This window comes from Pieris napi, chromosome 18 (genome assembly GCF_905475465.1).
Source record: "Pieris napi chromosome 18, ilPieNapi1.2, whole genome shotgun sequence".
NCBI classification, from domain to species: domain Eukaryota; kingdom Metazoa; phylum Arthropoda; class Insecta; order Lepidoptera; family Pieridae; genus Pieris; species Pieris napi.
The window spans coordinates 8452214-8477500 of NC_062251.1; the positions used below are offsets into that span (position 1 = coordinate 8452214).

Below are 25287 nucleotides of genomic sequence, written 5' to 3' on the forward strand. Positions count from 1 at the left end.
ATCTAGACCGGTGTCCTGAATAGCAGAATAAGTACCTATTAAAAAAAAAAAGAATCGACTGTTAGGCGGTACGATGTTCGCCAGGCCAGCTAGTAAACAATAATTATTTTTACACTATATTTAAAAACGTCAGAGCAATTCAATAGACCACTAATAAAACTTTGGAATAAAATAAGCCCCAATACCGAACCTTGTAGGACGTCCGTCGAATCTAATCGTTCCTCTTATCACCATTATCAGTGTTTATTTATCACCCACCTTTACAGTGAATTTCGAAACGTTGATAACAATATTCCGAACACCTAACACTTTTGAACTATTATATAGTTACATATGTATCCGCAAGTGAATCAAACGCTTGTGTAACACGAAGACTTCTTAGGTGTAGTGTTGTGAAAAATGGGTGTTAATTTATTATTATTTTTAACTGTGGTTGCTGCTGCATCGGCACAGTTTGCTTGTAAGTATTTGTAAATTCTTATCTCAATTAATCAAGGCGTGTCTGATGTGAATTATTGAAAAATTATAAATGCTGGAATATTCTTATTCCTATAATTTTAAAAAGCACTATAAAAATTATTTCTCTGTAGTACAGTAGAAGTCAAAGTCAAGTAATTTTAGGTACTCATGTTAAATGATACCAATCAGTCCTACACTTTACATTGAAGCATATCAAACGATGCAGGCAGCAAACATAGGAAATTTAGTACATGTGCTTAAAAGTCTAAAAAGATACTGTACCGTTCCTGGGTCATCGGGGTGCTTAAAATAATAGAGGATTTTAATTTTACTCTATATTAACCACTCGCGTATACCAATAGAATATAAGCGAAATAATGAAATGTTAATTGCTATGAATGAATGCAATGTAGCAGTTCTACGTCTGGCTTATACTCTCGGGGCGTAACCCCGATGATTTAGTTAATTACTATGAAATGAATTAATCCAATGTAACAGTAGAAGAGAGTGCCTACGTCTGGCTTTACTCTCGGGGCGTAACTCTCATGATTGAGTTAATTGCTATGAAACTCATTAATGCAATGTAACAGTTGAAGAGAGTGCTTACGTCTGGCTATACTCTCGGGGCGTAACCCCGATGATTTAGTTAATTACTATGAAATGAATTAATCCAATGTAACAGTTGAAGAGAGTGCCTACGTCTGGCTTATACCCTCGGGGCGTAACTCCCATGATTGAGTTAATTGCTATGAAACTCATTAATGCAATGTAACAGTTGAAGAGAGTGCTTACGTCTGGCTATACTCTCGGGGCGTAACCCCGATGATTTAGTTAATTACTATGAAATGAATTAATCCAATGTAACAGTTGAAGAGAGTGCCTACGTCTGGCTTATACCCTCGGGGCGTAACTCCCATGATTGAGTTAATTGCTATGAAACTCATTAATGCAATGTAACAGTTGAAGAGAGTGCTTACGTCTGGCTATACTCTCGGGGCGTAACCCCGATGATTTAGTTAATTACTATGAAATGAATTAATCCAATGTAACAGTTGAAGAGAGTGCCTACGTCTGGCTTATACCCTCGGGGCGTAACTCCCATGATTGAGTTAATTGCTATGAAACTCATTAATGCAATGTAACAGTTGAAGAGAGTGCTTACGTCTGGCAATACTCTCGGGGCGTTACTCCGAAGATTTAGGAAATCGCCACGCTCATAAAACTAAGTAAGCCTGAGTGAGCAAAATGTACAGCTTTGGCTCGTACAGATATGTACTTCTATTAGGTACTCAATCTGTTGCTAACAAGTTCACCAAACATACAGATTAAACTGATTTAATATATAATGGTTTTGAGAGTAGCTTGTAGGTAATTTAAAATGTACGTAGGTAACGTATGAACGTCAAAAAATCACACATGACTCAATCGTGTAGAACGGATAAAAATAGCTGGCAAGAAACTCTGCCACCAACTATCGCAATCGCGTAATAAAAGGCACTTTTATTATAAAAGTACCACATCCTTTTCCAAAACTTATTACGATGGTATGGACGTCCTACGGCAGTAAGTCCACAGCCGTGCGAGGCCATAGTCATTGATAATCATAACCTCGTGATCGGATAATACTATCCGGTACAATAATATAGATTATGTAGTCCATATTATGTAGTCATGCAGTACACTAGGGGATTAAAAATTCAAACCATTGTAATAACCGAAATATAGCTACAACTTTAATAATCGTAATATAAAACAATGACGAAGGACAAGAACAAATGATTGAACTGAACTCAATGTTATAATCTCTATTGGAGAACGACGGTACAATAGAAATTTTACTATTTCCGCTTGCATTAGTAAAATCCATGATTAATCGAATTCTTTAGTTTGCCCTTCCCATTACGGAGAATCGTTATCTAAAGATAATTCTAGATAAGGTTTGCTTGTAGGATATCAATTGAAATACTATATGAGTAAAGTGATACCAAGTATTTAAATATGTAGCAACAATGTATGCAGATGTAAAATAGCATCTTATTTCTGTGGTTCTACTTTTACAAAAGAAAAAACGCGACGGTAAATAGTGACCCTTGCTAGCTCCAGTTCGACGCTTGGTTTGTGAACTGAGAATTTGAATTTGAATTTTTAGTAGTTACCACATATTGTGGCGCACGCTCAAGCCAGGCCAATTCTTAACTAGATGAGTCGTCATTGGTCTAGTGGTTAGTACCCCTGACTGCGAATCCATGGGTCCCGGGTTCGATCCCCGGCTGAGACGAACATCGATGTGATGAGCATTTGGTGTTGTGCTTAGGTCTTGGGTGTTTAAATATGTATTTATATGTCTATCTATCTATAGTATGTATGTATATCCGTTGCTTAGTACCCATAACACAAGCTTCACCAGCTTAGCATGGGACTAGGTCAATTGGTGTGAATTGTCTAAAAAAAAAACTGTTATTTGTTAGTTTATTCGTTACCTTAAACATACATACAAAAAAACAGGCGGCTTTATCGCTTACAAGCGATATCTGCCAGGCCATCCTAGTATAGACAAATAAAAAAATATTTTTTAAGGGTACAAGAAGTGCATAAATAAACAAAAAAAACATTACTTGTAACACTAGAAATATACAATACTGAACAAACAAATAAATTAAGATAATCTTTTATTGTTTTTATTTATTATGGTACAACATACAAAAATACATACCTCTAATTTTCTACCTCTCTACGATCAACCACTATTTTTTATTATTGTAGATAGACAGTTAGAGTCCAAAGCAGTAGACTGCACAGTAAAGGAGTAATAGAATTCAGTTTTATGAGTAGGAGTTTCAAGAGTTTATTAGTTATTTTGTTTCAAGTTAATTTGTTTTTACTCCCTTTCATCCTTACACAACATGCGATTCGATATTTCATTAGTGAATCGGTTTTTATATTTGTATTCACGTGTGAGAGCAGTGTTGGCCTAGTGGCTTCAACGTGCGACATCCCTGAGGTCGTAGGTTCGATCCCCGGCTGTGCACCAATGGACTTTCTATGTGCGCATTCAACATTCGTTCGAACGGTGAAGGAAAACATCGTGAGGAAACCGACATGTCTTAGACCCAAAGTCGACGGCGTGCGAGGTACTGGCAGATCACCTACTTGCCTATTAGATTTAATGGTCATGAAACAGATTCAAAAATCTGAGGCCAATACCTAAAGAGGTTGTAACGCCCCTGATTTATTTTTGAAGTGAAACTTCTTTATCGACGTTGGAAAAAAATTTACACACATTTGTCACATTTTTCGGTTACGCGCCATCTTTTTCTTGTCCCTACCACGGTTGATCCGAAGAGATTCGAAGCCATTAGTAACAAAAATATATAATAACGATAACAATGATAGTAATACTAATAATTCTATTACAATTAATGAAATTCTGTAATAATCTTAGTATGTAGTGTACATAGTAGTACAGTAATAAGTTAAAATGAAATAATTGTATTTGTATTCATGTCTATGATAATAAAAGTCTTTTGTTAAACTTTATCTAATTTAACTTTATTTAACCAATTTCTGTAAAGTTGCATATAATAGATCATTTTTCGAAAAATAAGGTCATAAAGAAGTTTCACTTCTTACGTGTGTACACCTAGTACACGCACACATTTTTTATTTATTTATTCACATGCGAGTGCAACCAAACATATATATATTTTTTCTTTCCAGACCGAGTATGCATCCCAAACTCTCAGCCTGTATTATGTCAGAGCCTGGACAAAGACGGGAGCCAAGTCAAATGCGAAGCAGTCGAGTCCAAGTAAGTTAAATTCTTTTGCCTTGTTTAATATATATGTCACCGTAAAATTGTAAATACCGTTAGATTGTAAACTATCTCGCGAGATTGTGAACTGTCGAAAGATTGTGAACCCCAACGTACTGCTTACAATTTAACGTATTATTATTCGGTAGGTTGTAATCTATCGAAGTGAAACCGACAAATAACAATCTTTCGACAGCGATCCACGATTTAATGTCGAGTTGTTCATGAGCGCTGAGCGCAACATTAGTGTTGGCCTGGTGGCTTCGGTGTGCGACTCTCATCGCTGAGGTCATAGGTTCGATCTCCGGCTGTGCACTTACGGACTTTCTATGTGCGCATTTAACATTCGCTCAAACGGTGGAGGAAAATATCGCGAGTTGCGGATTCTTAAGTCTTCCGTATGTTGAATACGAATTGGATTTGACATACAAAAGCTATTCGTGCCGCCATATTTCTCAATCTCACCCTAAGCTACACTTAATATCTTCTCTTTCTTAATTCTTCCTAAGCTTCTGAAAAGAGCTAGGCTGGCGTAATTAGCCAGAACTTTACGCAAACTGACCAAATAACCTTTTTAGGTCTGGGCCTCAGATCTCTGTTTCATGATCATTTGTCAATCTCATAGGCAAGTAGGTGATCAGCCTCATGTGCCTGACACATGCCGAGTTTTGGGTCTCAGGCATACCGGTTTCCACACGATGTTGTCTTTCACCATTCGAGCGAAGGTTAAATGCGCACATAGAAAGAAAGTCCGTTGGTGCATAGCCGGGGATCGAACGTACGGTCTCAAGGGTGAGATTCGCACGCTGAAGCCACTAGGCCAACACTGCTCTCAAAGTACTTGTCTACGTATCTATGATATTAACTAAGAGAATTAAGTGCAGACAATTTTACATTTGTTGTAATTCAAATTTATGTAATTTATCGTGTTTCTATAGTAAATGCATTTTTTAGAATCGACTGCGCCTTAAAATTATCTCGCGGTGAGGCGGATCTGGGCGTTTTCTCTGAAGAGGAGATGGTCCTACTGCCGCAGCATCCCACTGGTAACAACTACAGAATCGTGGGTTCAATCAGAGATGTGTCAAGGAATGGTAAGTCTGAAACACACGAAAATCACATTTTCCTTTTTTTTCTTAGAGGAGGCTCATCTGACGTTAAGTGATCCCGCCCATTGACACTCACATTGCCAAAAGGCTCGCAAGTGCGTTGCCGACCTTTGGAATTGGTACGGTCTTCTAGAAGGACCTTAAGTCGAATTGGTTTAGAAATACTTCAGTAGGCAGCTGGTTCCACATAGTGGTGGTGCGCGGCAAAAACTGCCTTAAGAAACGCTCAGTTGTGGAACGACGGACGTCGAGGTGATACGGATGGTATTTTATATTCTGCCTTGTCGATATATTTGATAAACCTGTCATATTGGTTCTTCAGCTCATACAAATCACTACAGTGGGATCATGCCCTGAATCTCGCTCAGAAAGTAATTCCTACTGCTGAGTATCCTACAAATTCTCGACATTATCCACCAGGGCCATTGATAGGTTAGGCTGGTCGAGGATCAGAAGATCCTTCGAAGTAGAAAAAGAACTGACAGAAGTAGAAACTTCGGTCAGAAGAGCAGCACATTCTTCCTTCTTCTTTTTAACAAAAACCAAAAACAAAAAGTTCTTTCTCTTTTAATTGTAGCGTAAATAAATTTTGCAACAGTGCTATCTTAGACATACTGATTGGTCTGTAGTTTGATGTATTTTTATTAGACTTAATTTATAAAAAAATTGCCCAAATAAAATACAATCCCTTTTTTTAACCTCCCACGCTAATGGGTAAGAATTTTTAAGCATTTAATATCTATTTCTTTATTGACAAACATAAATGTACATTGTGTGACCTGAATTAATTGAATTAAATTATACAATTCTTTCATTATAAATAAATAAATAACAAAAAAACAATAATTGACACTAAAATATAATAACTAAAACATATTAAAAGGAGTCCCTTAAGACAAGGTTCCGAAGATACTGGCAGCGTTTCCCCTTTAAATAGCTAGACTAATTCTTTGTCCGGGGTAGCTTCCAGCTCTTCGGTCTCCTGTGACTTAACTATTTCCTTAAAAAGCCTTATGGCGCTAGGACCCCATGGACCAAGGGTCTCGTCACCGAATGTCACATTCGGAGCCTAGACCCCTGTATTTGCATGCTTTATTTTGAAGTGTATATGGTGAATGATAAAGTGCAAGGTTATCAGCTCTTGTTACCTGCACACAAACACTTATGCATATCTCATATCAAATTATTAATAATAATTCAATAATTACATAATTAAAAAATTACAGTAATATTACATCACTCAAGGAAGTCAATTGAGAAAACATTAAAACATTCGTAATACTCGTAGTGCTAAAGCACTAGTCGTAAACGACTTTGTTTCCTGGGACAAGCGATATATGTATTAGTGGACCCTTAATAAATTAGAATCTTTTTTATAATCATATGAAGCTCGCCAATCTGTCTCAAACATACTACAAATATACAAATTAATAACAGTTTTAACATGATCAAGTATTTTTATATGTTACTATATTGTTCCAGAACCTTTCGCCTTCGAAGCCGTGGCTGTGGTAGCATCGAGCCACACTGGTGGTCTGGAAGGTCTACGTGGAGGTCGCTACTGCCACCCAGGACTGGATGAACCGGATCTACGCTGGTCACCCAGGGTTTTGAAGACTTTGGAGAAGCTGGTATGCTATTTACAATGAAAGGGAATAAGAAGTTTTACTTGCCTAACCTTCCGGTGCTCCTTTGGACCCGCCAGTTCACAAAATATGAAAGACTGTGCTAGCAGCTAATTGCAGTATCGTGGTACACGCGGAGATTTATCATCTATATATATAAAAATGAAACCCGTTTTCCGTTGTCACGACATAACATGAAAACGGCTTGACCGATTTGGCCAATTCTTTTTTATAATATTCTTTGAAGTACGAGGATGGTTCTTACGGAGAGAAAAATTTAAAAAATTGAGTGAAAAAGTCTAAAAACAACACTTTTCTATATTCCCATACAAAATATTCGTAATAATATTTAAAGGCAATTTGTACTTTAATACCATAACATAAAGTTCAAGTGTTAGTGGAGGGGTACCGGGAAGGTAAATTTTTATTTTTTGACATAATGTAGATATTTGTTGTATTATCAACTTTCTTTTTTTTATCTTACTAGCTAGACCGGTGTCTCGAATAGCAGAATAAGTATTTAAAAAAAATAAAGATTTGACTGTTAGGCGGTACGATGTTCGCCAGGCCAGCTAGTAAAATATACAAATGAAAGATAAACTCTCCAGCATTTAGTCAACCGAACTCCCCGTATATCCTCAATATTGGACCACATAACAATAGACTTAAACGTCTGCAGGCTGCCAAAACCGACCGCTGTCCCGATGCAACCACCAACGGAAAGACAGCTGAAGAGATGGAGGTGGAAACACTCTCCCGGTTCTTCAACAGCGCCTGCCGACCTGGACCCTGGAGTGCTAATACAACCGTCGACGCGGATTTGAGTATGTATCATATCTATATATATAAAAGAAAGTCGTGTTTGTTACAACACTTATAACTCGAGAACGGCTGGACCGATTGCCATGGTTTTTCATTTGTTGGATTTGTTTCCGTCCCGAATAGCAGAATAAGCAATAAAATAGCGGATAAGTTATCGAATAACAATAAATAAATTAATTAATTTTACGAATGCAAAAACCATATGGTGCCATCTGTTGACAAAACTACGCATCATTTTACGTCGAATTCGTGTCAGTTCAAGAAATTCCGATCTTGAGGTGAATGAGGAGATGCATAACCATGCTTTGTAATATCCTGATCAAAAGATGTTGGATATCAGAAAGTGCTTAACATGCAGTATCGCCATATTGACGCTAGAGAGAAGATGCCTAATGTGTAAAACTGCCATTCTTCTTTCGCAATGGCAAGCAATAAAACATTTCTGTATTTGCAAAAGAGTTGTATTAATGTAATACTTAACATTAATGAAATCCTAAAATAAGTTAAATTAAAGTAACAACGATATTATAAGGTTGTAGGGCGGAACGAAGTTAGCCAGGTCAGCTAGTTTTTAATAAGAGGGATATTTCTACAACTCTATAAAGAGATCTACTTATATTTATTTACATACGTATTCTTACGTATTCTTAACCTATGTAGGAATAATAATAATTAAAAATAGATAAATGCTAGCATTTCCTAGCTGTATTACGATACATGTTCGTTGAGCGAGAAAATCACCAGCTCTGGGGTCACTGGTACTATCTACTGGGTACAACTTAAATCTTTAAATAATTTAGTAGGCTAGTTCTAGGCCAAGTTAGTTAGTAAAAAAAAGTGTGTGTACTTATGTACACGCGTAATAGAAGTTTTACTTCTTTGGCGTAACAATATAAAAATTTTATTCTACGTTTTTAGAAAAAACGACTCTTACAATAGAAAATCTACAATGTTGATTATTGTTAACTTCAGGGTGTCGGTTTTTTGTGACAGTGTGTGCGCGCATCGTAAAAATTTACTCTCATCATTTTTCCCTAACGCGCCAAAAGAAGTATAACTTCAAAAAGTTCGTTCGTGCCCAAAGACCATTTGGAAGTTAATTGTGTCATCTCCCCTGCATCTGCTTTCCATTCGGGAATCGAACCATATACAAAATACATTTTGTTTATAATTTTTTATTTGAAAATCCTTTTACTATGAGAAACCAGCCCTGCGATTCTGTAACTCACTTTTCGAACTCACACAACGGTTTTCGCATCGGCGGTCGCTCTGAAATAAGTCGTGAAGCAGTCATTTTATGATTTGGCATTCTGAAAAGGTGGGAGCTTGTAGTTTATTGTTTAACAGAAAGCCAAATCATAAAATGACTGCTTCACGACTTATTTCAGAGCGACCGCCGATGCGAAAACCGTTGTGTGAGTTCGAAAAGTGAGTTACAGTATCGCAGGGCAGGTACTTTTATATTTTATACTTTTTGCAACTTAATTCGGAGAAATAACAATTGTGCGAAAACGTTTTTACGACCGCTGCTTTAACGAGAGCTATATATTATTATTGGATGAAATCCCCGCGACAGCATGTATCCAAGTAGTCCAAACTAATTTAAATATACTTCCAGAAAGCCGCTACCAATCCCTCTGCTCACTCTGTGGTGACGGCTCGGACTGTTCCCGCTACGCTATTGACATGGGAGTGTCAGTCACCGGAGTACGAAATGACAATAGACATATACAAGCATTGGAATGTCTGCGACGTGGTAATGATTCACGAGTGGCATACGTAGCTTGGCAACACGTTCGCGAATTCTTCAATGTGAGTAATCAGTCTTTACAAACAAAACAAGCGGCGAGTTAAGTTCGGTGGCGGTTGGAGGGATGTTCCAATAAATGAAACTCTTTAATAACGAATTTTTTTCATCTTTAATTGTTTATAACTTTTGCAATTTTTTATGTGCTACACGCTTTTGGCACATTTTTCTAGACGTCATTCCGGATCCAATGAGCTATCGCACATAATTTTAAGAGCAGTGTCTCTTTTTTGTACCATTTTCAACTTGACTCGACTAGACTATATGGACAGGACAGATGTTTGAAACCAGTTTTCTTGTTCTAATGTACTTCTTCTATTTCAACAGAGCTTCAGATTCCACCTTTCAAATGAAAAAATAACCTTGATCTTCCAGATCCGCAACCCTCAAGAGGCGACATCATATTCTCTTCTATGTCCAGATGAGACCCTTGTAGTGCTGACCAGCGAGGTCCTGGCTCAAGCTACCGCTCCATGCTCCTTCGTTAAGCAACCATGGAGAGCCCTCGTAGCACCAACGTGAGTATTATTAATAAGTCAAGATTAATGTGAATAAGTTTTTTGAAGTAAAACTTCTTTAAGCGCATGAGGGTAAATTTTTTACGGATGAAACGCAATGATAATAATAATAATATTAGCGTCACGAAGATGTGCAGCGTTTTTGTCGAAGAAAAGAGAGAGAGCGATTGAGACCGATTGAGAGAGAGTGAGAAGGGCGAATTACCATTTTTTTTTTTTTTTAAAGACAATTCACACCAATTCACCTAGTCCCATGCTAAGCTGGTGAAGCTTGTGTTATGGGTACTAGGCAACGGATATACATACATATTATAGATAGATATACATATAAATACATATTTAAACACCCAAGACCTAAGAACAACACCAAATGCTCATCACATCGATGTTCGCCTCAGCCGGGGATCGAACCCGGGACCCATGGATTCGCAGTCAGGGGTACTAACCACTAGACCAATGAGTCGTCGAAACCATATAGAAATTATATTTTTAAAATTAAAATTTCGTAATGAGAATTTATGAAATCTCTAATGACGCATTGCTCTTTTCTGCTTAGCTTTTAATATTTGTCGGTTAAAAGTTATAAATATTATTGTTTCATCCAGAAACCAAGCAAAGGGAATCCAGACCAACCTACAACAGTGGTGGCAAAACGGTGCCAGTCCTGGAGGTAATTCATGGCAAGCGGTGCTCTTTGGTGCCATCGTTGGAGGTTCCAATGCAAGGGTTTTGTTTGACGAGACACTCCCAAATTTGTCGTATTCTGCTAATTGTAAGTGAAAAAAAACCTTTTATTTATTTTTTTAATAATTAAAACAGTTTATGTAGTGTACAAACTACTTTATACGGTATATTTGCACATTGTATGATTTAAACATATCTTACAGTATTTATTACTCGATACTAGAACTGCCTTGCGATTCTGTAACTCACTTTTCGAACTCTCACAGCGGTTTTCGCAGCGGCGGTCGCGCTCAAATCAGTCGTGAAGTAGTCATTTTACGATTTGTCATTCTGATAAGGAGGGAGCTTGTAGTTTATTGTCAATAAACGTAAAATAATAACGCCTATTAAAAATAATATTGCCTATAAGACAAAATGATCATGAAACAGATACAGAAATCTGAGGCCCAGACCTAAAAAGGTTGTAGCGTCATTGTTTTTTTTAAGATATACAATAAAATGAGAAAGTGCAAACTAGGATTCCCTGTGTCATGGGCAGCTTATGAGTACTCGATATATAACACTTACTATTGTATTAATTTCGCATAAGAAGGTTCGGTTTGAGCATAAGACAGGTTAAGAAGATGTATTAGGATGATTTTATATAAGAAAAATTATCAAAAGGAAGATTTTTAAATAAATTTAAAGACTGAGCTATTGCTTCTGATTACTTAATGAATTGGGAAATTTTTCACTAATACTAATCACAAAAAAAAACTATACCAATTATTTTTGCAGTACGAAACATATCGGCAATCGACGCGTCTCCAAGCTGCATCCCAGCCCGTCGCTGGTGCACCATCTCCGAATCTGAACACTCCAAGTGCCTCTGGGTGCAATTAGCTGCGCATACTCTGGGAATCGAACCGGCTATTTCCTGCCAACTGAGGAGGTCTGTCTTCGAATGCTTCACCGCTATCAAGGATAACACTGCAGATTTTATCGCTGCACCAGCTAACTATGGATTTTTGGCCAGACAGTGAGTAGCAATTGATTTCTTTCCCATATTAAAAAAAACACCGATTGTTTGTATCTATCTTAATATATATAAATCTCGTGTCACAATGTTTGTCCTCAATGGACTCCTAAACTACCGAACCGATATCAATCAAATTTGCACACCGTGTGCAGTTCGATCCAACTTGAGAGATAGGATAGTTTAAATCTCAAATTATAGTCGCAATTTTAATTTATTGCTAATTATTTGTCTGTTATTATTTGACAGTCACAAATCACAATTCTAACAGATGGCGCCGCGCTGTGTTGAAAGTACCAACGTTTCACATAAGATACTATTTAACATCTGTAACAAAAACCTTAGCCACAGCAACGCTTGGCCGAGTCTACTAGTCTAAATGTCAAAACAAAGTCGTGTTATTTACACCACTAATAACTCAAGTTCGGCTGGACCTCTGTTAGTAATCTCTTTTTTGGTGGATTCTTCTCCGCTCCGAATAACAGAATAAGTAATACAATATCGGATAAGTTGTCGAATAAAAAAAAAAATAATTAATTTAACAAATGCAAACAGCATGTATGGTGCCATCTGTTGACAAAATTACGCATATAAAAGAAACCTACCTATGCAGTATCTCAATATTGGCGCTGGAGCGAAGAGGCCTAATCTGTAAAACTGCCAATCTTCTTTCGCAATGGCAAGCAATAAAACATTGTTGTATTTGCAAAAATAGTTGTATCAATTACCTTTATGAACGCCCAAATTAAGTTTAACTAAAGTTAACCCGATACTATTAGACTGTTAGGCGGAACGAAGTTTGCCGGGTCCGCTAGTAGTTTTATATAATCTAGACAGACTATCTATCATATAATTTAGATTCCTAAAAGGAGGTTTTTTAATTAACTATTTTACCTTAATGAGGCTGGCTCAGCCCACAGAATTATTACGACTTGGCATTATTTATAACCCTTAATTTTCACCTATCTACTAGGAACCCTTTATTAGTACTGTAATAATCTTCAACTGACACAAGATGTATTGCAATACCTTTACTCGATTCTTATTACTGGTTAAGATGTATTTCGTATCTTGCCAATAATTAAGGTGTATATGTACCTACTGGTGTATATATAATAATAAGGTAATATAGTAATAAGGAAAACTAATAATTTTTACTAAACAGATCAAGTTGTCTTACCTTAATTAGTCGGGAACAAAACTTGTTCAGATCACCTGCAGCTGAGTTTCACCATCGGACGTCAACGCAGAATAAGAAATTCCACCCTTATCACCTTGACGTCGACAACTGAGCATTATTTATGGCAGTTTTTGATGCGTACTATGTGGAACCAGCTACCCACTGATTTTTCCGACCCAATTCGACTAAAGGCCGATTTACATTATCTTAGTGTTTAGGAGAGTGCTTTAGTACAACTTGAAAGGCAAGTTCTTTAGCGTAGCGTTTACATGTTTCAACTAAAGTACTATCCTAAAGCACTCTCCTAAACACTAAGATAATGTAAATCGGCCTTAAGGGTCCTTCAAGAAAATACCGCACCAATTCTTAAAAGGACGGCCACATACTTGCGAGCCCGCTGGCAATGTGAGTGTCTATCAGTGTTCTATAAAAATATGATACGAGAAATATTCTTTTATATTGCAGACACTACGGTCTCTCATCAGTGAAGCTAGTTCAGAACTCACGCAACGACCCGCGCGCGTTCTCCCGTGTCGCGACACTTCTTCAGGCTTCCAGTTCAATTACACGCTTTGAGAACCTTCGCGGGAAGAAGGCTTGCTTCCCCGAGTTTGGAGGAATTTGTAAGTGTTAAAAATTAATTAAAATAAAATTTATTTACTTCGTATTCCTATAGCTAACATAGAATATATATAACAATGGTCCCTGTGGCTGTGTACCTGTAACGCTGGCAGTATTTCCTCACTGTATTGCGATACTTATTCGTTTAGGAAAGCACCAGCTCTGAGATGTCTACCAGGCGCTAACTTAAATCTTTAATTAGCGCATGTGCATTTGATCCCACGGCCCAAGAATCATTACTCCAATGGGACAAAATTGGAGTTGGAGACTCTTATATTCGAGCCGTGTATTATTTTCTGACTGCTCTGCAGCCACGCCACCTTTTTTGCTAGTCGGAGGGAGATGAGACGGGGCTAACGTGTCCACACAAGTAGCATCCCATACCAACACCCGTCCCATCTTCCAAGGGATCAATGACATCCCATCTAGCTGCTTGCCATCATTTCTGGCGATGCCAAAATGGCTGGAACATTGACGGAGGCAAGAGAGCGGCGTGGCGAGAAAAATGAGCTGCACTCTTTTGGCAATGGAGGCCATGGTATCGAAGACCACTAACTTCAAAGCCACAGGGACACTTATGGGGAGTACATATGGGCACTCCTAAGTGGTGGTTGATGGAATTGCGAAGTGATTCAGGGTCCAAAAGGGTGCCAATGTCCGGCTTCCCTAGACCCCAAGGCGCAGTCTGCAATTCTGGTGTGAGTTTTGGAATTCCGAATTACAAAGATCATCCCAGCTCCTTTGAAGGTAAATTCAATCTTTGGACGGATGCTAACCACGCATTTCACGCATCTGTTAAATCCGCAATCTCGTAGTTTGTATAAGATCTAAGAATTTTACCTAGCAGACTGCTGGGATTGTGAGCGGATGAGAGAAACGCTAGAAGAGCTACACTTGTTATATTGAATAAATTTTGCCATTAATTTTGAATTGAATAAATTTTACACCATCCTTGTTCGTGACAGGTTTTCCCATTACACAGAGTACATTTAAAACATTTATTCCAGCATATGTAGCCTTCATCAGAGCTGCACAAGAGCGCGACGTGATCTCTCGCTCAGAATGCGACTACTCCCGCGCGGTTGGAGAGTTCTTTGGCGGCGCGTGCGCGCCCGGAGCGCTCAACGTGTCACACGTCATCACTTCATCTGTAAGTTTTGAAAAATTCTACTTCCAATACAAAATAGGGCAACTACGTTTACTCACGCGAGAAACGGACAGTACGGAACAAGTCGTTCATTGCATAACCACCAGGGGCTAACTTGACTTGACTACTTCCTGGTTGCATCTTTTAAACAAAGATAATCTGTGGATATGTGATGCTCTATGCATTCATAATTAAGGTTTGGCGGGAAATAAGAAAACAAAACGAATACAATTATTTATGTGAAAATATAATAAATTAAAGCAAATTAAATTATTGACATAATAATAATTAACAATGGACAAACTAAAATACATTGTAATAGTTTGGTCACTGTGGCAGTGTATCTTGAACCCTGGCAGCATTTCCTTGCAGTTATGTAATACTTATTCGTTGAGCGAAAAAAGCCACTACGCCAAAGAGAATATTATCTAAGTTGTAGGAAAGACAATATAAAACAGACTTTAGAAGTATTAATATATCCTAAGTCCACGTTCCACAAAAACCAAAAATTATTTAAAGCCTTAAGTTCATACAGTTAAAAAAAAAACAATTGAATGTTGTTTTTTTGATTTGCTAAATATAAAATTAGTTTTAGTTTGTATTCACATACTGTTTTGTGCATATACATATTAAATATCCCATAATTTTTAATCCTCTATATTTATGTTTAATTTTTGGTTATTGTTATCTTCAGTCAAAAATGCACTCTATTATTCCGGCAGAAAGACTTGTATCCATGGTCATGTGATAAATTAAAAAAAAAATGTAATGAAGGACTATGATCTATGAAATCATGTTCAATGTGCACTCGTTTATATTTTTTCAGGATTACGATGTCAAGCCTCTCTGTTCACTATGCAAACCAGCTAATACCAGCGTAGCCCCGGAAGGTAAGTTTTATCTAAGACTTACAATGTCGACTCCGAACTCCGAACCTCCGAACCTCATGCCAGTCCATGAGTATACTACAGCCACTTTATGTCACTATTAAGACTACACAACAGAAACTTCATAGATATTTTCTTAAAAAGTCTATACGTACGGGGTATCTATAGATAGGTCTGACAATGACATCGTTTAACAACACGCTTTCAGACCCATTTGAAGAAAAAAATTGTAATGGTTAAAAGGGAATTAATCAGCTGTTTTTGGTATAAAAAGTACAGAATATATTTGTGTAGTCTATGCCTCTAACTTAGAAACGTTTCGTGAACAAATCCTACTCACACTTAACTACTTTTTTACTTGACTAAAGTTTAAAACTTGAGCTTATAACAAAGATTGATTTGCGATGCTGGATTAACAACAAACTAACTTGACTAATTGCAGAGTTCTTAAATCTAAGTGACACTTATGTAATTGGACATTATCTGAAACGAGAATGTTAAATAACAATATATGAGTGTGGTAAAAACTAAGGGGCTCATTTTGGTTGAAGTGTACGATGATTGCTTACATTTTGATTACGCTTCTGATTATTAACTAATATATATAACTTAGCTAATGTTAGCCTACATAACTCTTCTATAATAATATTATAAAGAGGAAAGGTTTGATTTTTTTGTTTGTTTGAAATGAATAGGCTCCGAAACTACTCGACCGATTTCTAAAATTGTTTCACCGTTGGCAAGCTACACTATTCCCGAGTGACATAGGCTATGTTTCATTTTCAAAAAAATTAGGGATACTTACTAAAACTTGAATAATCTAACCCAAGGTGTAAAAATATAAACAAAAAACTTCCTTCAATCGTGTGCGCTGCGAAAACTATTAATGATAGAACAAAATGATGTATTTCAATTTTTCAGGACACATCACTATCTATAAAAAATATCGCAACAGCATGTCTCTATCTCTTATAGTTACGTCAGAACAATCGTCCTTTTATTATTTTTTTTTAATTAAAATACCACTGGAAAAGGCTCTTTATTCATACCTAGGTATTGATCCTTATCAAAATAATTACCAACGTTTCACATAAGCTACAATTTAATGGCATAATCACCAAAAAAGCATGGTGATCCCCATGATTGCTGTTCTCCTGCCTTAACTCTTAAATAGTTTACTACTATGTAATATAACAAAAATCTTAGCAACAGCAACGCTTGGCCGAGTCTACTAATGTTTAAATAAAGTTAGTAGCTTTGCGGTTTTGCACTGTCTTTAAATTGTTTCTTATACCTATTGGTGTCCTTATTATAATATAATTTGTGTAGTATGTCGATAAAGTACCTAATAGATAGAATAAAATAATTATTTTCAGGAACGGAAATCTGTTCCTACGACTCGACCAACAAATACTATGGCAACGCGGGTGCAGTGGCCTGTTTAGCTGATCCAGAAAGTGATGTAGCGTTCGTGGAATTGGAGAATATCGATGGTAAGTGACATTTAATTACTACCGAGACTAAAGTAAATATTTATAATATTCCTAACGTAAATAGTAATAATCATAATAATCATTAAAAAATGATAAATAAATTAAAATAAAGTCTAAAAGTTTGTGTGTGAGGAATAGAAGAAAGTAACAGCCTTGCGATACTGTAACTCACATTTCTAACTCACACAGCGGCGGTCGCGTTCAAATCAGTCGTGATGACAAAATCGCATGGCAGCTCTGGGGTTCTATCTACCAGGCTTACAAAATCTTTAATTAGTGCCTGTGCCCTTGAACCACACGGCCCAAAAGTGTCTTCTCCAAAGGGAACAAAATCAAAGTTGGGAAAAAGACTTATATTTGAGCCGTAAATTATTTTCCGCCTGCTCTGCGGCCGCACCAGCTTTTGTGCTTGAAATAATAAATAAATTTGTGATAATGAAACATTAGTATTATTATGACAGTCCACTAACTGAATCTGTAAACAATAACTTGTTTGTCTCACGTGAGGTTTAACCTAAACTTTTAAATGGACTTTACAACACAAAGATAAAATCTTTATAGTAACTATTCCTGAATTAACAAAATCTTCAACTTATAAAGCTTTATACTAAAAAGCGTTGTTTTTTCTACGTACACTTTAGTATCATATCTATATATATAATAATGAAACCCGTTTTCCGTTGTCACGACATAACATGAAAACGGCTGGACCGATTTGTTTGATTCTTTTTTTATAATATTCCTTGAAGTAAGAGGATGGTTACGGAGAAAAATTAAAAAAAAATTGAGTGAAAAAGTCTAAAAACAACACTTTTCTATATTCCCATACAAAAATTCGTAATAATATTTAAAGGCAATTTGAACTTTAATACCATATCATAAAGTTCAAGTGTTAGTGGAGGGGTTCCGGGAAGGTAAATTTTTATTTTTTGATATAATGTATTTGTTGTATTATCAACTTTCTTTTTTTATCTTACTAGCTAGACCGGTGTCCCGAATAGCAGAATAAGTATTAAAAAAAAAAAAGAATCGACTGTTAGGCGGTACGATGTTCGCCAGGCCAGCTAGTTTATATATATAATTCTTCTGGGAGTGTGTATGTCACTGAACTTCTCTCAAACGACTGGACCGATTTTGATGAATTTTTTTGTGTGTGTTCAAGGGGATCTGGGAATGGTTTAGATTCACAAATCAGCCCGGCAGGTGGCGCTGCAGTCGGTACTTTCATACTTTAATATCCTAATAGCTTGAAATATCATGCAAGACAACGTCTGTGGGGTCCACTAGTATTTATATATGTGATTTCTCAGTTATAACTTGTATTTCTTTTTATTTAACCTGACTTGTGATGCTATGTTCATTATCTTCATACAGGAATATACAAATTTAAATGTTTCCAGCTAATCTACGAGCAGCGGGTCTTGATGCATCACAAATTCGAGTCCTCTGTCGCAACAATACCTTGGCGTTGTCGACTGGTGTTTCGGTCGACTCGAACTGTCTCCTCGCTGATGTTGTCGACTCCGAGGTCTTGTCACGAAGGTGAGTTATGAATTTTACTTATTTTACTATAAACGCATTCTGTTTTAAATGCAAATGTATTTTATTAAAGTATTATAATATAACTAGCTGGTGCCCGTGAGTTTGTCTGCGCTGGATACATTTTTTTTTGTTCAAATGATGTAGCGTGAAAGATATATTTCATCTACTTATAAGCGAAGCGATAAAAGTATATATTTTCATTAAGGAATCAATTTATTACTACCAAATGTGCATTAGAAATACATAAATTATATATATATATATATACTGTGGCGTGATTTTTTGTAGGACTATTGAGATTAAGATAACATTTCCATCATACATTTAACATATAATATGTTACTCTAGTGGTTTTTGCAGTGCACGTCAGAATAGCTGCTAGATTTTTTCCTACTTACTGATATTTTGGACAATTCACACATACCTTATAAATTGTAGTGTGTGTTATCCTGATGTATAAGCTATATTATTGTAAAGTTTCATTAAAATCCATTCAGTAATTTTTACGTGAAAGAGTAACAAACATCCATCCATACTTACAAACTTTCGTTAATAATATTAGTAGGATATGCAGTATGCACCCGGAGACGTAATAGTATATTACGGAAATTGCGCTTTCGTTCTATAATTAATTTGAAACGAAATTTGGTTGGTTTATATTCTTTTTCTAAATTAAAACGTTCTTAACAAGCTACTTAGTCTTTATTATATTATGTTTTGGTCACATATATCACATCTGTGACTCGTAAACGTCATTAGAATTATTTGACAAACATAGGCTTAAAGTATCTAATGGATAAGAACATTGATGTTTGACCAAATTACAATTATACGATTCTGTTTCAGAAATGACCCACTCTTAAACAGCCTGAACGCTCTGTTGGACACTCTTGACCTACACTTTGGATACAACGCGGCCACATCGACCCAACTCATCAATTTAGCGATTTACTCACCTCTCGATGGTAAGAACATGTCCATATCTAGTTATTAAGTACTGCAAAATCTGTACGTATTTCATTTTTATTAATTCATGAATATAATAAACAAATCGGATCTTAGTAATCACAGGCGTAACTATACCATCTAGGGCCCGTGGCAAATTCTTTTGATGGGATCCTATCAGTAAAAATCGTCACGTACTCGGTTTAATTTTAATAAACTTCGAGATTTTCAGAGTACTCAATTACACGTTGTATATGTCCCACTAATGGCCATAGGCCTCCTCTCTTAGGCGAGAGGGAATGGTTTGTAGTCACCACGCTAGCCCAATACGTATTGGAGACTTCATATTCATCCATAGAACATAATAGCTCTTCTTTATAATCATTTCTTAACCTTATCCTATCCTGATCAATCGTGACTTGTATAAATCTTATGTTTCATTTTACATCACTATTTGCTGTCCATGTATTTGTAAGATTAGCTTTTAAGTTTTTAGTCTGTTGTTAATATTTTTTTTTTGTATTACTTTAGATTAAGGTACTATGTAACATTATAACATTTGTTTCTGCACTTCTCGCACGAATCATGTTTCTTTTTTTTAGTTTTTTCTTTAACTAGGGTTGCCTGGAAGAGATCGCTTATTAGCGATAAGGCCGCCCGTTGCATCCCTTATATTTTTTTTTGTATTGTGTTTGATTTATTGTTTTTTGCAACGAAGTGTTAATAAATAAATAAATATCTCTTAGGCAAGGGCCCTTTTGGGTCGGGGGCCAGTTGCATTTTGCCACCCTATTGTTACGCCACTGAAAGTAATCTACCTTAGCATATCCCGTAATTTCAATAGTAATTCTGATTTTATCAGCATTCAAACATAATGCTAGGTTTGCGGAAATAGCACTATGGATATTAAAACGATTCCCTATTGCTATTCACTTTGGTAGAAACATCCTAGGTTCTTAATCTGGTATTCCTAGGATAGGTTAATAAATTTTTCCCTCTAATTGCAATCTTCTAAATCTTTCAATGTTATAATTTTATTTCTTGCTTTGTTATTCATATTTATAGCTTTTATGTTTTCTGTTACAATAGTTATTAAGTATTAAGCGCGCTGTGTGCCTCTTAAGTGTGTACAATTAGTCTTTATTTGTTTCTAGATGAATTATTTTATTGTAATGCCCATCAAATCTTTCTTTAAATCAATAACTTACACCGTAATTAGGTTACTTTAAAGACGAGGAGAAAATATGTCATAAAGCTTTAATGAAAAAAAGCTAAAAAACCTTCACTCTCATATATATCATCATAATTCTTTATATGAACTGCGACGAACTGAATATGTCTTTATTACCTTTCAGTATTTAATTTAACGTAAAGTTTCGCGAATTATTCACAGCAATAAATAAACCATTGAATCAATATTATTTTGGCATTGTTGGCCCATGAGCGGTTAGCTCTTATGTCTAAAATGATTAAGTAAGTAAAAATCAGCGATTTCATCACTGTCTGGTTACTTTTTCTTACAGTCTTTACAGTCAAAACCGTTTATGACGATATACCGGTTATATTGACCAAAATCAAAGATCCCGGCTGAATTCTATTGTATTAGGTTCTCAATAACAAAGTCATCGTCGGTTTTTACGACCAAATATGAGTAGTCCCTTCGATGTCGCTATAACAGATTTTGAATTAACTTTACTATTAAAATATTAAATTAAGGTAAAATTAATAACTATTTGACCAACAAATAAGTTATGTAGTAATCATGTTCAAGCGACGAAGAACTGAACATGCCGCGCACCCTGCTGAAAACCACTCGTTTTCCCTCACTCCTGCTCATCGCATGAGGTTTTACAGCTGATCAAATAGTTTCTATATACATAAAATTTTCTTCAGGTGTGAACGACCTCCTCTTCAAAAACACAGCAGTTGGCTTATCAGAGCCATCCAGTACAGCGGCGAACGAACCGTCCCGTAACTACAACGAGTTGTTCCAACATCTCGACTCCTGTACATCATCAGCCCCAGGAAATGGAGCTAAGAGTTACTACAGCTATGTCACATTTGTCCTCATGGCTATTATGACTAGATTTGTTGTTTATTAATAATTTTTTGTATCTTGTCTTAGTGAGATTCAGAGTTGAGACTTAGTGGAAAGTTACGTTCTCGTAACTGTCAAAATCCAATAAGTTTGACATACAAGACTCATGACGTGACGCTAATTCTCAACTCTCCTTCTCTTAGAGTTTTAATTTAAAAAATGTCATTCATTTTAATAAATAGGCTTATCACGGTATTTATCGCAGCCAATTAGCTTAATTAGCCGTTCAATGAACTACCTGATATTCAGCTATTTGATCAAATAGCTAGGCAAATATTAAATAACTTGAATCGATGACATTTCATTACTTGGCTACCCTGTTCATTTCAATTTCTGCCATCTAGCGTCAAAACTTTTCAAACTGTCAATATGGCGTCGCTCATGATTACCAAATAACAGTAATATTTTACATTTTAAATATAATAAATAATAATTTTTATGTCAAATGTTTCATCTTTATTATTTCTGTCACATGGTCATCCTACCGTACGAATGGCCTAAGCATTAGCCAGCCAGTTTATTTTTTCATTCAGGCTGCTAGTTAAACGGCGCTGTTTAGTAATAAGGCTGTTGATTGTACGGCTTATTAAGCTAGTTGGCAGCGCTGAAATTGGCAATTCTATAGACAGTTGACATTCCAGTGTACAGAACAGTATATAGTGTAAAATTTCTGACAGCTCCATCATTCCGTTTGACATAATACATGAAAGCTATTATAGGTCTACCAGGATCTGATGGCAAAAAGGGAAAAAAGAAATTGACGCTAGCAATACTGGGGAAATTGGAGTAAAACGTTTTGATACTTTATTTTCTTTATAGCGGCTGATTCTGTGTGATACATGCAAAATATATAAAAATTAATCCAATGATAATTTTTGAAAATGTGGCGAATGTGGGGTTTGAAATTTAGATGAAAACTCCAATTACTCGGTTCATGAAATTATTAATTAATTAAGAACTTGAAAATGGTTCCAATTACTGCACATCCATAAAAAAAGTCTTCAACGCAGTATTTATAATAAACCTTTCCTCCGCATCTCAATTAACCGATCTTGTTCTATGAACTGATTTTCAATTTTTATTACATGTTCACAAGATTTTCGCTATTCATCAATCCCTATTTGAGAGAAAGAAACAGTGTAAAACTCATTTATCTTGTTTCTGATCAATTCTAAATCAAAACTATCCTAGTTTATTTGTAGTATAAGAAACCCCTGAAATAAACCAAAGTTTAGTATAAGTACATAATATAATACACACGAAAAATCCCATAAACCAAAGTATCAAGACGTGTCATTCCTACTAACCAGTCAATGCTTGCACATGGCTCAATATCGATGATTGTGTATGTTCTGCATCTTGTTGATCAAGTATTCTTTGATAAACATTGAAAACAATATGTCTTGCTTGCGATCAAAGAGGTTTCTTAGACATTTTCATCACTTTTTAAAGGAAATTTGAAGCCAAACCAAAAACAATTCCTCGAAATTTCAGTTGACAGATGAAATTTTTCTTTTATTGCCATATCAAAATCGCTAATTTTTAAATTTTTTTTTTGCCATCAGATTCTGGTAGACCTATACTATCCTAGTTGTTTTATCCCTACAAAAATATTATAATAGTTACTATTCTAATTGAACCCAAACGTATCAAAAGTCAGTATTGAATTTATTCAATAAGAATCCGCGGGACATTCATGACATTTCATATCACAAATGCCAATTTGACAGATGGCATTTACATTTAGCGTCTGTTGCATTCTTTGTTAAAATTACTTTCATATGAACAACAGAATAATGTTTAACAAATTATGTGTTTTTTGTTTTTAATACATTAAAAATTTGTGATTTTTTGCACGTATCAGCGAAATCGCATTTATTTATGCTTAAAAATGGTACCAGTGTAGTTTTAAATTAAGTTATGTTTCATTTTGTTTTCGATTTTACATTTAAAATAAAGGTTTTTTAAATAAAATTTGTTTTTTATTTGAATCTTAGAATATTTAATTGCATATCTTGAGTTTGACGTACCAGCACCCCTTTCTATGCATAAAAGAGTAAAACTAGTGTAGCGAAATTTTTTAGATTATATCCCCATAATTAGGGACCAAAATATCTTATTAATCCAATACGCGATCATATTTCAAAGCGAGGACATATTTTTTGTAAATAGGCAAACAAAGAGAACGATTAGGAATATGTATTTAAAGGGTACTGGCTGTCAAAAAATAATCAGCGCGCATTAATAAAATAAAGTTTCTGTAGATTTAAATAAAAAACTTTTTTTGAACGGATTGAAGTTATGTATTATTATAAATTTACAACTATCTAAACATAATTTTAAATTTATCCGACGTTTCAATAGAGAAGACGGCCTAAAATTGTCAAACACCTGGGATCCAATAATATCCAAATTAAAATCTCAAAAAGAAAAACAATCCGCGAAAATAGAGGACACCGTGAGCCATTTTTGCCAAAACCCTCCATCTTTTAGTCGATACCAACTCCGGGGAAATAAATACAGATAATGCAACTTTCTCTACAGCTGTGATACTATTTGACATTCAACATCTTTTGTCTTCAGTCACCGTGACCACGCACGCTGTAAAGCACGCGAAACGTCGGATAAATTTAAAATTATGGTTAAATAGTTGTAAATTTATAATAATACATAACTTCAATCCGTTCAAAAAAAAAAGTTTTTTATTTAAATGTATAAAAGTTATGTCAATCAAAGACAATATTAAGTTTCTGTAGACGTAAAAACGCGCGAAACGCAGTCTTTGCTTTGTTTATTGTTACTTTTTTTTTTTTTTAATTAATCTATGCTACGCACCTCTGATAGATGGAAATTCCTTCTCACAGATCATTTGTTTTAGGACCTCCGCCATAAAGTTATGGAATACGCTCCCCGATTCTATACGACTCTAACGTCTTTTAAATACATACTTCTATATAAATATGTGTGTATATGTCACCGTAAAATTGTAAACACCGTTAGATTGTAATCTATCTCGCGAGATTGTAAACTGTCGAAAGATTGTGAACCTCAACGAACTGCTTACAATTTAACGTATTACTATTCGGTAGATTGTAATATATCGAAGTGAAACCGTCAAATTGTGAAACGGCCATTTTCTACTTTTCTATTGGTTATAAGAGATGTGACATTCTCGTTTTCTATTGGTTATAAGTGATGTGACATTCTCGGTAAATTAATCGAATCGATTATTTCCTCATTTGTTAATTTTAAAGTTAAACCTAATTTAACTATTACTTGTCAAATGTACATACATTACATTAACTTCATGTTTCAATTAGTGTAGGGTTCCGAAAAATTTTAAATTATTCAAAAATAATCTATTTTTTAAAAGTGAAAATCGATTTTTGTATTCGTTTTTGTATTCGATAAATTATACCCTTTTACAATACAATACAATGTTAGAACCTTGTACTGTGATTCATGACTCTTAAGATTAGCTTATAGTTTTTATTTAGGATTGCTAATTGTACAATATAGACTTA

At 35.5% G+C, this 25287-nt stretch overlaps 1 protein-coding gene across 1 annotated transcript; it reads left to right on the forward strand.

Moving 5' to 3' along the window:
* The first annotated feature begins 292 nt into the window (after positions 1-292).
* On the forward strand, positions 293-21994 carry LOC125058742 (transferrin-like). Its single transcript, XM_047662882.1, has 16 exons — positions 293-460; positions 4177-4267; positions 5225-5364; positions 6862-7010; positions 7684-7828; positions 9445-9638; positions 10009-10151; positions 10757-10923; positions 11613-11853; positions 13496-13653; positions 14659-14801; positions 15625-15688; positions 17062-17178; positions 18579-18720; positions 19567-19685; positions 21559-21994. The coding sequence occupies exons 1-16, from the start codon at positions 400-402 to the stop codon at positions 21765-21767; spliced, it is 2283 nt and encodes a 760-aa protein (XP_047518838.1). The 5' UTR covers positions 293-399; the 3' UTR covers positions 21768-21994.
* Positions 21995-25287: the final 3293 nt, after the last annotated feature.